The sequence below is a fragment of the Petromyzon marinus genome, chromosome 64 (genome assembly GCF_048934315.1).
Source record: "Petromyzon marinus isolate PM22_M1 ecotype Great Lakes invasive population chromosome 64, UKy_Petmar_22M1.pri1.0, whole genome shotgun sequence".
Taxonomy (NCBI): domain Eukaryota; kingdom Metazoa; phylum Chordata; class Hyperoartia; order Petromyzontiformes; family Petromyzontidae; genus Petromyzon; species Petromyzon marinus.
Window position 1 is genome coordinate 9,633,087 of NC_133730.1, and position 16,839 is coordinate 9,649,925.

Below are 16,839 nucleotides of genomic sequence, written 5' to 3' on the forward strand. Positions count from 1 at the left end.
ATAATCGCCACGGTGATTGGTCGCGAGCGGCAATCGTACCCGGGTCGCCGGGTTCGTAGGGGGGTGCACGTACCGCTGTGCTACACACACACACTCTCACCTCTCTCTGCATGAGCCTCTGCTTGTAGGAGGCTTTCCCTTTGGGGCTGTTTGCCAGCAAATGTCTCAACTTCAGATAACTCCTCCACAGCTTCTGGTACCTGGCGATGACGCGGGGAGACAAGGGGAGACGAGGGGAGACGAGGGGAGAGGAGGGAAGACACGGGAAGCAGAAGGGAGATAGCAGTAGGAGCAAGGAGTCACAGGGGGTGAGAAGGGAGAGAAGTATTGGTGAGTACTGTTGATAAGTGGTGAGCATTGTGGATAAGTTCTGAGCGATTGGTGAGCGAGCGGTGAGTGGGTGGCGAGTGATTGGTGAGCAGGTGGCGAGCGGGTGGCGAGTGGGTGGTGAGTGAGTGGTGAATGGGTGGCGAGTGGGTGGCGAGTGAGTGGTGAGTGGGTGGCGAGTGGGTGGTGAGTGAGTGGGTGGCGAGTGAGTGGTGAGCGGGTGGTGAGTGGGTGGTGAGCGAGTGGTGAGTGAGTGGTGAGTGGGTGGTGAGTGGGTGGCGAGTGAGTAGTGAGCGGGTGGTGAGCGAGTGGTGAGTGAGTGGTGAGTGAGTAGTGAGTGGGTGGCAAGTGAGTGGTGAGTGGGTGGTGAGTGGGTAACGAGTGAGTGGTGAGCGGGTGGTGAGTGGGTGGTGAGCGAGTGGTGAGTGGGTGGCGAGTGGGTGGCGAGTGGGTGGCGAGTGGGTGGCGAGTGAGTGGTGAGTGGGTGGTGAGTGAGTGGTGAGAGGGTGGTGAGTGGGTGGTGAGTGGGTGGTGAGTGAGTGGTAAGTGGGTGGTGAGTGAGTGGTGAGTGGGTGGTGAGTGAGTGGTGAGTGGGTGGTGAGTGGGTGGCGAGTGAGTGGTGAGTGGGTGGTGAGTGGGTGGCGAGTGAGTAGTGAGAGGGTGGCGAGTGGGTGGTGAGTGGGTGGTGAGTGAGTGTATGAGTGAGTGTATGAGTGAGTGAGTGGGTGGTGAGTGAGTGGTGAGTGAGTGGTGAGCGGGTGGTGAGTGAGTGTATGAGTGAGTGAGTGGGTGGTGAGTGAGTGTATGAGTGAGTGAGTGGTGAGTGAGTGGTGAGTGGGTGGTGAGTGAGTGTATGAGTGAGTGAGTGAGTGTATGAGTGAGTGTATGAGTGAGTGTATGAGTGAGTGAGTGGTGAACGAGTGGTGAGTGGTGAGTGAGTGGTGAGTGAGTGGTACTCACTGCGGGTCCCCCGCGTAGCTCAGCTGTGCTGGGCGAATGCCGAAATGCACAATGATGGGACTGGAGTCGTCCAGCGACCCCTGCGACCCCTGCGACCCCTGCGAGGGGTCACGGTCCAACTGATCGATTCTCACCGAGGTGGGTTTCTACCGGAGACACAGGGACAATGTAGAGAGAGTGTTGTATTGTAGTGCAGAGGATATCACACCGTATAGTCTTATATAGTACTGTATTGTATAATCACGGAGACAGACACACGGGCACGGTGGGGAGAGACACTGGAAGATGGAGACAGGGAGTCATGGGGAGACATGGGGAGAAACGGGAACATGGGGAGACACGGGGACACACGGGGAGACATGGGGAGACATGTAAACGCGGGGAGAGACGGGGACACGGGGACATGGGGAGACACGGTGACACATGGGGAGACATGGGGACACAGGGAGATCCAGGGACATGGTGAGACACGGGGACACACGGGGACACACGGGGAGACACGGGGAGATATGGGGACATGGAGAGACAGGGGGACATGGAGGGGAAACAATGCAGTATGCGTTGTTTCGCATATATGTTTCTGGCTAATTAGGGAACTAATTTCGTTCCAAGTGTAATTTTTGCCTTTGCATTATATTTTTAAATTGCACAAATGCAATTCTTCTTAAATTTTAAACCAAGAACACACGTATCACTATAGTATACCACATTGTATAGTGATGCTACAGTATACCACATTGTATAGTGAAGCTATAGTATACCACATTGTATGGTATTACCACAGCATATCACATTGTTGCAGTATCACTGTAGGATATCACATTGTGTAGTACTACCACAGCATACCCACATCGCACGCACACACGCACGTACGATGTGTGCGCGGTATTCCTGCGGAATTACCGCAGCCTATACGTCGTCACTGCTGCTACTGCTACCACGTCACCGCAAAGACGTCACCACGACTACGCGACCGCGGCGGTGTCGCCGGCGCTCTCACCGTCACGGGGTTGGTAACGATCATGCCCTTGCACTCCTCGGCGAAGCGCTGCCAGCGCGCGTCGGCCCACGAGCGCAGTTCGGCCTCCTGGTGGGCCGACACGAGGGGATCGGCACAGCGCAGCAGAAACAGCAGCACCTGGTGCAGCGACAGCACCTCCTTGCCGTTGTCTGCCAGCGACAAAACACACGGGCAAAGGTACCCCCCCCGCCAGGGTAGCCTCAACAGGCTGCGGGGCGGGAGTGGGGGAGGCGTTTGGGGTGGAGGCAGGCTTGGGGTGGGCGGCAGGGATGGTCGTGTTTGTGGTGGCGGTCGTGTTTGTGGTGGCGGTTGTGTTCGTGGTGGTTTCGTGGTAAAAATGTTGAAGGTGGAGGGGTTACCAGCCCCCGTTTAGCCACGGTGGTGGTCACAGACGCCATGAGAGGAGGGGCCAATTGAAATTGGCCCTCCCCCCACAGCACTGTCCACGACAGAGTTTCCCGTCCGGCACCGCGAGGAGGTAGGGGGTTGTTTGGCCTGGCACAAGCGTCGTGGTAACGTCACTGCCACTTAGTGGCGAATGGTGGTTGTTGTTGTTGTTTGTGGTGGTTGTGTTTGTGGTGGTGGTTATGGCGGTTGTGTTTGTGGTGCTTGTGTTTGTGGTGGTGGTTGTGTTAGTGGTGGTTGTATTTGCGATGGTGGTGGTTGTGTTTGTGGTGGTTGTATTTGTGATGGTGGTGGTTGTGTTTGTGGTGCTTGTGTTTGTGATGGTGGTGGTTGTGTTTGTGGTGGTTGTATTTGTGATGGTGGTGGTTGTGTTTGAGGTGATTGTATTTGTGATGGTGGTGGTTGTGTTTGTGGTGCTTGTGTTTGTGGTGGTGGTTGTGTTTGTGGTGGTTGTATTTGTGATGGTGGTGGTTGTGTTTGTGGTGGTTGCATTTGTGATGGTGGTGGTTGTGTTTGTGGTGGTTGTGGTGGTGGTGGTTGTGGTGGTGTTTGTGTTTGTGGTGGTTGTGGTGGTTGTATTTGTGATGGTGGTTGTGGTGGTGGTTGTGGTGGTGTTTGTGTTTGTGGTGTTTGTGGTGGTTGTGTTTGTGGTGGTGGTGTTTGTGGTGGTGTTTGTGATCGTGGTGGTTGTGTTTGTGGTGGTGGTGTTTGTGGTGGTTGTGGTGGTGTTTGTGGTGGTGGTTGTGGTGGTGGTGGTTGTGGTGGTTGTGGTGGTGTTTGTGGTGGTGGTTGTGGTGGTGGTGGTTGTGTTTGTGGTGGTTGTATTTGTGGTGTTTATGGTGGTGGTTGTGGTGGTTGTGGTGGTGGTGGTTACCGGGTAGCGAGCGCACAAATCTTGGGAAGAAGTGGAACCGCGGGCACGAGGAGCGGCCATCGGGGAACTGAGGCCCTGACAACAACAACAACCACCGTCAACAACTAAACCACCACACCCAACCACTCAACAACAACAACCACAACAGCAAGAAGAACCGCAGCTGCCCGGCGCCCTCACCAGAGAGGTCCCAGTCGTGGAGCTCCAACAGGTCCGAGAAAATGAACGACGATAGCAGCTCCAGACCCCGCACCGTGAAGTTCTAACCACAACAACCACAATAACCACCACAACCACCACCACCACAACAGCCAGAGCAACCACCACAGCAACCGCATTAACCACAACAACCAGATTAATCACAACCACCGCAGCAACAACCACAACAACCACAACCACCATAACCACAACCACCATAACCCAAGCAACCACAACAGCTACCAGATAAACCAACCACCACAACAACCACAACCACCACTACAGCAACCGCATTAACCACAACAGATTAACCACAACAACCACATTCGTGGCAACACCCACAACCACATTAACAAACAACCACAACCACCACATGAACCAACAACCACGACGATAAACACCATAACTATATTAACTACAGCCACATTAATCATACCAACAAACACAATAACCACAACCACATAAACCACTGCAACCACAACCATGCTAACCGCAACCACCACATTAATCACAACAACCACCACAATAACCATAACAACCACAATCATCACAACATCCACAACTACATTCCTCACAACATTCACAACCACCACATTCCTCACAACAACCACAGCAATAACAACAACCACAAGAGCCACAGCAACCATAACAGCCACCACATTTATCACAACAACCACAACTGCATTAACCACAACAAACGTACAAGCACACAAGCATCTGAGCTAGTAAATGTGTGTATTAGTGAATGAGTGAGCGAGCTAGTAAGCTAGTGAGTGAAATGGAAAGCTAATGAGCTAGCGAGTTAGTAAGCTAGTTAACGAGAGAAATAATCAACTGGTAAGCAGGCAGGTTAGTAAGTAGACTGGTTAGTGAGTGAGCCAGTGAGCTGGTAAGCTAGTAAGCAGGTGAGCAAGAGAACGAGTGAGCAAACCAGTAAGCCAGTGAGTAGACTAGTTGGTGAGTGAGCTAGTGAGTGTGTAAGATAGTGAGCTGATGAGCTAGAGAATGAGTGAGAAAACTAGTAAGCTAGTGAGTACACTGGTTAATGAGTGAGCTAGTGAGCTGCTGAGCTAGGGAACAAGTGAGCAAACCATTAAGCCAGTGAGCAGACTAGTTGGTGGGTGAGCTAGCAAGTGTGTAAGCTAGTGAGCTGGTGAGCTAGAGAATGAGAAGAATAAACTAGTAAATGAGCGAACTAGTCAGTAAACTAGTGAGCATACTTGTTAGTCAGTGAGCTAGTGGTTTGATAATTAACTAAGCGAGTAATCTTTTGAGCTGGCCAGTTGTCAATCAAGTGAGCGAGTGAGTAAGCTAGTGAACATGTGAGCTGGAGAGTTAGTGAGCGAGTGAGCAAGTGAGGTGGTGAGCGAGTGGGCGAGTGAGTTCGTAAGGTGGTGAGCGGGCGAGTGGGTAGTGGGCAACTGAGCGAGTGAGTTAGCATGGTGGTGAGCGAGCGAGTGGGGGAGTGAGTCAGTAGGTGGTGAGCAGGTGAGTGTGCGAGTGAGTTAGTAAGGTGGTGAGTGGGAAAATGAACGAGTGAGTTCGCATGGTGGTGAGCGAGCGAGTGGGTGAGTGAGTTAGTAACGTGGTGAGCGAGCACGTAGATGGGTGGGCGAGTGAGTCAGTAAGGTGGTGGGCGAGCGAGTGAGCGGGCGAAGTGGAGCAGTACCTGTGGCAGCGTCTCCTCCAAGAAGATGATGCTGTAATCGATGTTGAAGCGGACGACTTTACACAGTGTCACCTACATCCACCATACAGTGCGGGGTGAGCGAGCACGGGTGAGCGGTGGTGAGCGGGGATGGCAAAAGGTGAGCGAGGGTGAGCGAGGGTAAGCGAGGGTAAACGAACGAGGGTGAGAGGGGATAAGTGGTGGTGAGCAAGGGTGACGAAGCGAGGGTGAGCGGTGGGAGCGAGGGCGAGCAGTGGAGAGCAAGGTTGAGCGAGCGATGGCGAGCGATGGCGAGCGAGGGCGAGCGAGGGGGAGCGGAGGCGAGCGAGGGCGAGCGAGGGCGAGCGGGGACGAGCGGGGACGAGCGAGGGCGAGCGAGGACGAGCGAGGGCGAGCGGGGGCGAGCGGGGGCGAGTGATGGCGAGCGATGGCGAGCGGGGACGAGCGGGGACAAGCGAGGGCGAGCGGGGACGAGCGAGGGCGAGCGGGGGCGAGCGGGGGCGAGCGATGGTGAGCGGGGACGAGCGAGGGCGAGCAGGGGCGAGGGCGAGCAGTGAAGAGCAAGGGTGAGCGGGCGTGGGCGAGCAACGGCGAGCGGGGGCGAGCGGGGGCGAGCGGGGGCGAGCGAGGACGAACGAACGAGGGTGAGTGGCGATGAGCGAGTGCGAGTTCGTGCGGATGAGCGCCAGCGGTGAACGGTGTACGCACGTCCTTGAGGGGCGAGTGCGACAGGAGGGAGAAGCCTTCGAAGATGTACTCGTGGTCGTCGTAGTCAATCACCGTGGGGCGGTCCGTCTGCACCCAAACGCAGCACACGAGGACGTTGGGGAAAGTGCCGCTGGCCGAGCAGCGCCCGGGCAGGCCGGCACGGCGCACGAAGGGGGCGGGGTGGTCAGGACCACGCCCGGCCACCCTTTGCCTCCCCTCAGCGGTGACGTTCGCGTGCGGAGCCGGTAACTGATTTTTAATGCCGATTCGACCTAGGGGAGGCCCGGCCCCCCGTAGTTCAGCTCCACTACACATCAGCGCTTGTGCCCGGCTAGGTACACGTTTGCGGCCATGTAAGTGTGGAAGGCCCGCCGACAAGTCGCACGTAATACAAAGACAAAATTCCCCATGCAGCCTTCACAGACTGTTGAGGCAAGTGATGTGCAAGTGCTGTTAGCGAGTAGCACCTATGAAGGCCGGAACGGCACACGATGGGGGTGGGTGGCCAGCACCACGCCCAGTCGCCTTTGCCTCCCCAGTGGCGATGATTAAACATCACACCAACTACTCATTTTGAGGCTGAGACGACCTAGGGGAGGCCCAGGACCAGTTCAGATAATGAGTAGCGCGGCATAGCGCTAACCGGTACACTACCACGCACACACACGCACAGATGCACACACATGAACACACACTCATACTCACTCATACACACACGCTCTCACACTCGCACACAAACTCACTGACTCACTCTCACACGTGCACACGCGCACACAGACACAAGCACGTACCAGGAAGTTGGTTGCCGGGGAGACGGTGACGCGGTAGTGGAACAGGCGCCCAGCGTTGTTCCCCGTCGGGCGGCACGCTTCAATCGGCTGCTCGCAACCACGGCAACCACAACCATCCAGTCAACCACAACTGCCATCGTAACCATGTGGTGTTGGATGTGGTGTGGGTGTTGTGTGGGTGCGGCATTGGTGTGGCGTTGGTGCTTTGTTGGTGCTGCGGTGGAGCGGTGTGTAGCTGCGGCATTGCTCCGGCGTTGGTGCGGCGTTGGTACGGCGTTGGTGCAGCAATGGTGGGGCGTTGGTGCGGCGTTGGTGCGGCGTTGGTGCGGCGTTGGTGCGGCGACCTCTCACCTCCTCGCCAGGGTAGATGGCGTGTCTGATCCCCGTGCTCCTGGCTCGTGCGCTGCACTTACACAGTGGCCCGTCGTTCATCTGCACCACCACCACCACCACAACCACAGCCAAACAAACTACAACAACCACAACAACTACACACTCACCACACAGCGGCCGGTAGTTAATCTACACAACCACATTCACCACAATCACAGCTGCATTAACCAGGTAACCACGTCATAGTAGTTGTGTATAGGTTAGCGCAACTGCGCTAGGAAATTGCTGACCCGAGTTCGATTTCCACTCTTGACCAAAAACTGCGGTAAATATTTTAACCAGTCCTGGGCATCCCCTAGGTTAACTGAGCCCTAAATGAGTACCTGGTGCTGTAATAATCAGCACAGCGTGGGGACTGGGAACCCACCCCCTCGTTTTCCGTGCCAGCCTTCACAGGCGCTACTCGCTAACAGCACTTGCCCCAATAGTCTGTTAAGGCTATACTGGGGATCTTTGTCTTTGTCGTACCTGTCCCGTGTCGTACCTGTCCAGTATCGTACCTGCCCTGGATCATTGAACCACAGCTCCGTGTGGAGTCTGTCTGGGTGACTCTTCCTGCGTCTGATCTCCTCCACCACGTCCAACGCACCCAGACCGCCCCCCGCGGCCCCTCCCCCCTCCCCCTCACTCCCGCACTCCGACTCCGACTCTGACTCCGAGTCCGAGCTGCTGCTGCTGTCCGAGACGCCACACGAGTGGCCTGCGAGATGCGGGGAGAGACGCGGGGGGGGCGCGGGGATACGGGGAGATGAGGGGGACGAGGGGAGACACAGGGGCATGGGGAAGGGGGACGTGGGGAGAGACACAGGGGGAGATGAAGGGAGACGCGGGGAGATACAGTGAGACACGGGAACAAGGGGAAGACACAGGGACATAGGGAGACAGAGTGGTGAGCTCGGTGTGTAATGGGGAATGTGGTGTTGGAGTGAGTGGTAGTGAGTAGTGGTAAGCACGCTCACCCTGGCTGGGGGGCGGCTCCCAGTGGGGGCGTGACGCCCGAGCGTCCCTCCTCCTTCTCCCCAAGCGCTGCTCAAACTCCTCGCAGAGCGTGGTGAGCAGAGACGTCCCCACCGCGGTGCTCTCACCCTGCTCACCACACACTCACCACGCTCACCACGTGCTCACCACGCAGCCTACATGCTCATCCTGCCCACCACGGTGCTTTAAACCTGCTCACCACGTGCTCACCACACACTCACCACGTGCTCACCACACACTCACCACATGCTCACCACGCAGCCTACACACTCACCCTGCTCACCAGTGTGCAGTATTTAGTGTAAAGGGTGTGGTGTAGAGTGGAGTATGGACAGTGCCTAGTGCGATGTAGCATCTATAGCAAAGTGTAAAGTTTATAGTACAGTGTAGTATAGAATAGTATATAGTGTAGTGTATAGCGTAGTGTGTAGTGTATAGCGTAGTGTGTAGTGTATAGTGTACATTGTAGGTTGTAGTGTATAGTGCAGTGTGTCGTATATAGCATATAGCGTACTGTGTAGTATGTAGTGTACAGTGTACTGTGTAGTGTATAGCATAGTGTAGTGTATAGCATAGTGTAGTGCATAGCGTAGTGTAGTGTATAGCATAGTGTAGAGTATAGTATAGTGTAGTGTATAGCATAGTGTAGTGTATAGCGTAGTGTAGTGTATAGCATAGTGTAGTGTATAGCACAGTGTAGTGTATAGCGTAGTGTAGTGTATAGTGTAGTGTATAGCATAGTGTAGTGTATAGCGTAGTGTAGTGTATAGCGTAGTGTAGTGTAGAGCGTAGTGTAGAGCGTAGTGTAGTGCATAGCATAGTGTAGTGTATAGCGTAATGTAGTGTATAGCATAGTGTAGTGTATAGCGTAGTGTAGTGTAGTGTATAGCGTAGTGTGGTGTATAGCGTAGTGTAGTGTATAGCGTAGTGTATAGCGTAGTGTATAGCGTAGTGTAGTGTATAGCGTAGTGTAGTGTATAGCGTAATGTAGTGTATAGCATAGTGTAGTGTATAGCGTAGTGTAGTGTATAGCGTAGTGTAGTGTATAGCGTAGTGTAGTGTGTAGCGTAGTGTATAGCGTAGTGTACTGTATAGCGTAGTGTAGTGTATAGCGTAGTGTAGTGTATAGCGTAGTGTAGTGTATAGCGTAGTGTAGTGTAGTGTATAGCGTAGTGTACTGTATAGCGTAGTGTAGTGTATAGCGTAGTGTATAGCGTAGTGTAGTGTATAGCGTAGTGTACTGTATAGCGTAGTGTAGTGTATAGCGTAGTGTAGTGTATAGCGTGGTGGACATCGTAGGGTGTAGGTGCTCTGCGGGTGGCCCACCACTTGGTCGAGGGGGTCCAGGGAGAAGTAGCTCTCGCTTGTGGAGCAGCGCACCCACACGGGGCGCTCCGGGTTGAAGTCCTCGTGCCGGGGGGGCAGCGTGGCAGTTGGGGCTGGGGAAGAGGAGGGGGGGTCGGCCCCCTCCCCCCGGCACCGCCCAGCGTGGGGGCGAGGAGAGGGGCGGCGGGGGGAGGGGTCGTCGTGGCGACGGCCCTCGCGACCCCGCGATCCGCTGGGGGTCGCACGTGGGAAGGGGCGAGATGTTAGAGAGAGAGCAACGAGTTGTAACTTCCCGTCTCCTCGCAAGTCCACGTACCCAAGTCCCCGTGTCCCTCTCTTCCCACGCCCCTCTCTCCGTGTGTCACCGTGTCTCCACGTCCCTCTCTCACCATGTCTCCGTGTCCCTCTCTCCCCGTGTCACCGTGTCTCCACGTCCCTCTCTCCGTGTGTCTCTGTGTCCCTCTCTCCCCGTGTCCCCGTGTCTCCACGTCCCTCTCTCACCATGTCTCCGTGTCCCGCTATCTCTGTGTCCCCGTCCCCATGTCTGCATGTCCATCTCTCCCCATGTCTCCAAGTCCATCTCTCCCCGTGTCTCCATGTCTCCAAGTCCATCTCTCCCCGTGTCTCCATGTCCATCTCTCCACATGTCTCCATGTCCATCTCTCCCCATGTCTCCATGTCCATCTCTCCCCGTGTCCCCATGTCCATCTCTCCCCATGTCTCCATGTCCATCTCTCCCCGTGTCTCCATGTCCCTCTCTCCCAATGTCTCCGTGTCCCTGTCTCCACCTGCGTCGTCTCCTTGAGGATTCGCGGTCTCCACTCCGCCGACTTGAGCGGTGGCGCCGCTCCCTACAACCGAAACCGCCGCACCCAGTGATTGTTGATTAAGTTGTTTTTATTGTCATGTTGTTTTCATGTTGTGTCGATGTTCATGTTGCTGTTATGTTGTTAAGTTGTTCTTATTATGGTGTTATGTTGATGTTGCTGTTTTTATTGTCATGTTGCTGTTATGTTGCTTTTTCTTATTGTTAAGATGCTATGTTGATGCTATGTTGTTGTCCTTATTGTTATGTTGTTGCTGCGTTGTTGTTGTGATCTCACCTGCTCTCACTCCGTGACCTCTTCCTGCTCAACGAGGGGCGTGAGGGGGGAGGGGATGGAGGGGAGGGGCCCCTCCTCCCCCCCACAGAGCCCCTCCCCTCCCTCCATCCCCCTTCCGGGGCCACATCCACGTTCCGGGGCACCAAAGAGCCCCGCCCCTCTCTCCGTGCCGCTTCCGAGGGGACATCCAAATTCCGGGGTCCCACAGGTGGATTCCAATTCTCATTCCGGGGCCCCACTGGTTTTTTCCAATTCTCATTTTGGGGCCCCACAGTGGAATTCCAATTCTCATTCCTGGCCCCCGAGGCCGAACTCCAATTCTCATTCCGGGGCCCAGATGCTCCGGTCCAATTCTCCTTCCGGGGCCCAGATGTCCCAGTCCAATTCTCATTCCGGGGACCAGATGCACCAGTCCAATTCTCATTCCGGGGCCCAGATGTCCCGGTCCAATTCTCTTTCCGGGGCGTGGATGTTCCAGTCCAATTCTCATTCTGGGGCGTGGATGCTGAGGTCCAATTCTCATTCCGGGGCCCAGATGTCCCAGTCCAATTCTCATTCCGGGGCCCAGAGGCCGGATTCCAATTCTCATTCCGGGGCCCAGATGTTGCAGTCCAATTCTCATTCCGGGGCCCCGAGGCCGAAATCCAATTTTCATTCCGGGGCCCAGAGGCCGGATTCCAATTCTCATTCCGGGGCCCGGATGTCCCAGTCCAATTCTCATTCCGAGGCCCCGAGGCCGAACTCCAATTCTCATTCCGGGGCCCGGATGCCGAGGTCCAATTCTCATTCCGGGGCCCGGATGCCGAGGTCCAATTCTCATTGCGGGGTGCCGAAGCACGAATCCAATTCTCGTTGCGGGGCCCTCCGGCCGGTGGCGGGAGGCCGGGCCTGCCCCCTCCGTGGGAGGGAGGGGGGGTACCGAACGGAGGGGGGCCCGGCGCGAAGGGAAAGCCGCCGCAGTGAGGGGGAGCCATCGGCGGCGGAGGGAAGGGGGGTGCCGGAGGGGGTGCCGCACCCCCCCTCGTAATGGGAGGAGGAAGGGTGTATGAAGAATGTGGGGGGCCCATTGCCCGACCCGCGGGAGGGGGGTAGCTCTGTGGGGGGCCAAAAACCCTCCCCGTGTGAGGAGGAGGTGGAGGATGATATCCCTGTGGGGGGGCCATTACTCTACCTGCAGGAGGGTAATTCTGTGGGGGGCCCGTGACCCTGACTGGCGGGGGGACCGGCTGTGGGGGCCCACGTGGGGGGCCTACGAAGCTGGGGGGCCCTTGAGGGAAGGGGGGAGGCGGGGGGCCCAGGTAGGGGGCGCGCCCCCACGGTGGGAAGGACATGGGGAAATGCGACGAAGGTGGAGGTGGCGACGGAGACTCTGCATAACGACACACCACAACAACAACCAAAACAACCACGTTACCACCAAGTTACACACAACCACCACTTTCCCACCAAGCTACACACAACCACGTCAACTACGTTCCCACCAAGTTACACACAACCACGTTATCACCAAGTTACATACAACCACCACTTTCCCACCAAGTTACACACAACCACGACAACCACGTTACCGCCAAGTACACACCACAACCACCACGTTACCGCCACGTTACACACAACCACAACAACCACGGTACTACCAAATTACACACAATCAACAAGTTACCACCAAGTTACACATAACCACTATGTTACCGCCACGATGGCTAGGAGATGTTAACTACCTCGCCTCGTATGAAGGAGGTAGTGGGTTCGATCCCGACCCTGACACCTGTGTATTTGTAGTTTTCATGTTTCTCTCTCTTCCAGTGTTCGCGTGGATTACTCTCCGGGTCCTCCACATGTAGAATCAACGTCACACGTTTAGAGTATTTGGCTGCGATAAATGTTCACTAGGATGATGATGATGAAAAGCCACTTTGCTGAGCCATCATTTGTGATCGCCAGGTGACTTCTGAAAAAAAGCTACATTGCTCAGCGGGGCCTTATCTGGTAAGGGGCCGTCCATAAATGACGTCACGCGATTTTGGACGATTTTGACCCGCCCCCCCTCGTCACACGGCGTCACAAAAAGTCAGACCCCCCTCAAATATGACGTCACAAAGCTGTGCACCCCCCCAAAAGCATATTTACATTTTGAAAATAAAACATGCTTCAAATCGCTTTAAACTATTGTCATTGTAGTGCGTATTTAATGTGGCGCTGCACTCTGACGTTGTAGAAAACATTCATTAGAAAGTCTATCTAATTAAGTAGAACGCGTTGTCTATATTTATTTTAAGTTGCGCATATTGATGTGACGTCATATTTCTCAAACCCCCCCCCCCCTCGTCACACATCGTCACAAATGTCTGACCCCACCCCCTCCCCCCTAGGTGCGTGAAGTCATTTATGGACGGCCCCTAACCCCTTATCAGTGTCTTACTTATCACAGACCACTTCACACCTTATTGGTCACCCGTGCCCTTATAAATCTCAACGTGCATCCTAGTGTTACCCCAGGACTGGTAATGGCGTTCGTTGTCCCAGGGCCAGAGTCATTCAGCTCGATCCACTGCTGGTCGGCGTGGGGCAAGAGCTGTTAGCCAGCAGCACCTGTGAAGGCCAGAACGGTAAACGAGGGGGTGGGTGACCAGCACCACCCCCGGCCGCCTTTGTCTCCCTAGTGTAGATGCTTACTACGCATCGCACCAGGTACTCATTTGAGGCTCAGTCGACCTAAGGGAGGCAACAGGTGCCGGTGCAGATAATCGTAACTGGTGTTGTCGGCCGTGATCCGGAATCGAACTCGTGTCGCCGGGTTCCTCACGCAACGCGCTCTCACCGCTCCACCCACCACTTCCCCCTACAAAGACAAAGATCCCCCGTATAGCCTGGACAGATTGTTGGGGCAAGTGCTGTTAGCGAGCACCTATGAAGGCCAACACGGCACACGATGGGGTGGGTTGGCCAGCACAACGCCCGGACGCCTTTGTCTCCCTCGTGACGGTGTTTAGGGAATGCCCAGGACCGGTTCAAAATAATTAATAATCACTGGTGTTGTTGGTGGCCGTGAACGCGAATTGAACTCGGCTCGCCGGGTTCGAAGCTAACCGCTACACTACCGCTCCCCCATAGGCTCCATCATCCTCAGCAGCAGCCATGGTCAATCCACTGCTGGATGAAGGTCAATGTGATGATGGCATTTGCCTGCGTGGACACCGCGGTGGCTAGGAGAACTATCTCGCCTGGTGTACAGGAGGTCGTGGGCTCCATCCCAACCCAGATGATGCCTGCTGCTGCTGCTGTAGATTCGGAGTCTGCGTCTCTCATCATCATCATCACGGCGGCTATGAGATGTTAACTACCTCGCCTGGTGTACAGGAGGTCGTGGGTTCGACCCCGACCCTGACGCCTGCTGCTGCTACTGCTGTGTATTTGGAGTTTGTGTGTCTCTCTCTCCCCGGGTCTTCCGGTTTTTGTTTTAATCCGTCCACATTTAGAATGAACATCACCACGCGTTTAGAGTTATTTGGCTGCTGCTCGAAATGTCCCCACGAGGATGATGATGAGGGCAGGATTCCCTTCCCTACACAGCAGCCTTGTGGAATACAAATTTAAAACAAATCGTTCATAGTTTTAGCCGGCTACGTTACCCGCGTTACCTCAGCCTCGCTTCGTCTTCGTTACCTTTCGTTACCCGCGTTACCTCAGCCTCGGCGTTACCTTTCGTTACCCTGCGTTACCTCGCCTCATCTTCGTTATCTTTCGTTACCGCGTTACCTCAGCCTCATCGTTACCTTTCGTTATCCGCGTTACCTCAGCCTCGTCTCGTCGTTACCTTTCGTTACCCGCGTTACCTCAGCCTCGTCGTCGTTACCCGCGTTACCTCAGCCTCGTCGTCGTCGTTACCTTTCGTTATCCCGCGCCGCCGTCATTCACTCAGCGCCACTGTAAAGCGCGCGCGTGCGCTGATGACGTAGCCACGTGGGGAGCTCGCGGATGACGTCATCGCGTTCGGCTGCGTTGCGCTTGGGTACGCAATGACGCCATCGCGTTGGCGGTGTTGCGATGGGAACGCGATGATGTAATGGCGTCGAAACGTTGCATCCGAGATTCGATGACGTCATCGCGCCGACAGTGTTTCTTTGGATATGCGATGACGCCATCGCGTCGAAACGTGACTTCGGCGACGCGATGCCCTTATTCCGTTGGTAGTGTTGCTTCGGAGACGCGTTGACGTCATCGCATCGGCAGTGTTCTTTGAATACGCGACGTCATCTCGTCGGAACGCTACTTCGGAGACGCAATGACGTCACCCCGTTTGAAAGTGTTGCTCGACGCGATGACATCATCGCGTTCAAATTCTGGCTGGCTATTTACCGAGCGCCCCCTCACAACTCCCTCTTGATTCCGAGGGCGATAAAACGAGAACCACTTTTGAGTGGGAATATGAGCGCTCGTTTGTAACAAAATAAAATGGCTCAACGCGAGCCTGGCACTGCTGATGCGAGACCCTCACAGATATGTTGTGTAGGGAAGTTGAGTTTTCAGGATTCATACACTTTGGGGTTGTTTCGGTGTTGCGCCCGAAACGTGATTTAATTCGGTTTCCATTTATTTATTTATTTTTTCCCTACGTGACTTTACTACTCCGTCTTGTTGTGTAGGGAAGTTGTGTGTTCAATCCCATGCGGCCTACAGCCGTTTCAATGAGTGCTAAAGTAACTTTTATTGTTATATTTTTTTTATTATTTTATTGTTTCCCTTCAACGTGACTTTACCGAAAGCGCTAAGAATATGCTAAAGCAGGGGTGTCCAAAGTTTTTTTTTAGTGAGGGCCAAATACAGAAAAATAAACAAAAGGCCTGTATTTCTAACTCACCTATAATGTGAATAACATTGCACTCAGTGGGAGCAGTGATGCTGTCCTTTGGATCGAAGGATGGCTGACATGTCAGGAGAAAGTTTGGTGGTTGAGACACGAAGGACTTCACAGAGATGGCTATCAAGTCATTCTGGTTCTCAGTCTGCTTTTGTTCTGATTTAACAGAGAAAATGTTTGTTCACATATGTATGTTGAGCCGAACAGGCTCATCATTCTTTTTGCGTGGCGTCTCATCAGAGGAAACTTGGCATTATCCAAACTCTGCTAGAAGTCAGGGAGGGAGAGAAGCTGATGTTGACTCTTAAGAGAATCATCACATTGCATTTCAATCAGTTCTAACTGCAGACTCTCTTCCACTTCTTCTGCATCCACCAGAGAGATACAATCACAGACACATATTTATCCTTTTTGGCAGAAAGGTCGACCCTTTGGAAAAGCAGACTTGATTTCAGACAGCGCAGGGAAGTGTGCAGCATTAAAGCTTCGTAGTTGTGTCTCAAACAGGCGGAGCTTTACACAGAAGGCTTTCATGCGCGCATACAGGTGTGGCATCAGCTGTTCTTTGCCTTGTAGGTTCTTGTTCAGTGTATTCAGATGATGAGTAAGATCAACTAAAAATGCCAGGTCTGCCAGCCACAGAGGGTCACTGAGTTCACGAAGAGGTCGGCCCTATCTCTTTCAAAAACTGGTCGATTTCCGATCTCAGCGAATAAAACCGCTGCAGAACAGAGCCGCGGCTTAGCCAGCGCACACCAGAGTGGTAGAGACACATCCCCGTATTCAGCATCCACATCACATGGGAAAGCTTGAAATTGTCTGTGGTACAGTCCTCGAGCTCGAAATATGTTGACAGTTTTTTACAACAGTGTTCAGTCTTGGCACACAGTGCTTCTTGGAGGATTACGCAGTGCATCCTAACAGCCTCACCCCCGCTCTCTTTTACCTTGGCGCACACCATCGATGCCATTCCTTTGCGCTCGCCCGTCACGGCCGGAGCTCCATCCGTTGTTACTCCATAGAGCTTGTCACATTTAAGCCCCCATCTTTTCAGCTGCCTCTGACACAGCTTTAAAAAATATCTCTACCCGTCGTTGTGCCTTTTAGGCTCATCATATCAAGCAGTTCCTCCGTACAGCAAAAGTTATCATCTACTCCCCGCAAAAAGAATTAACAGCTGCGCGGTGTCTGTGGCATCTGTGCTCTCGTCACATGCTATCGAGTA

The 16,839-nt window shown here is 54.2% G+C and overlaps 1 protein-coding gene across 2 annotated transcripts in view; it reads right to left on the bottom strand.

Moving 5' to 3' along the window:
- Positions 1-14,779, bottom strand: part of DROSHA (drosha ribonuclease III) — a 40,484-nt gene extending 25,705 nt beyond the window's left edge. The window contains exons 1-15 of one of the 2 annotated variants that reach the window (XM_032980264.2): positions 14,642-14,779; positions 10,754-12,122; positions 10,439-10,501; positions 9,651-9,882; positions 8,306-8,432; positions 7,847-8,046; positions 7,305-7,385; positions 6,954-7,040; positions 6,163-6,249; positions 5,455-5,526; positions 3,768-3,849; positions 3,588-3,662; positions 2,288-2,457; positions 1,288-1,433; positions 101-200 (exon numbers count right to left, since the gene is read on the bottom strand). In XM_032980264.2, the coding sequence (XP_032836155.1) occupies positions 101-200; positions 1,288-1,433; positions 2,288-2,457; positions 3,588-3,662; positions 3,768-3,849; positions 5,455-5,526; positions 6,163-6,249; positions 6,954-7,040; positions 7,305-7,385; positions 7,847-8,046; positions 8,306-8,432; positions 9,651-9,882; positions 10,439-10,501; positions 10,754-12,084 (2,853 nt within the window). In that variant the 5' untranslated portion in view covers positions 12,085-12,122; positions 14,642-14,779. Of the gene's footprint in view, positions 1-100; positions 201-1,287; positions 1,434-2,287; positions 2,458-3,587; positions 3,663-3,767; positions 3,850-5,454; positions 5,527-6,162; positions 6,250-6,953; positions 7,041-7,304; positions 7,386-7,846; positions 8,047-8,305; positions 8,433-9,650; positions 9,883-10,438; positions 10,502-10,753; positions 12,123-14,529; positions 14,536-14,641 lie in introns of those variants that run through there. The other variant, XM_076054136.1, reaches the window with a different exon arrangement.
- Positions 14,780-16,839: the final 2,060 nt, after the last annotated feature.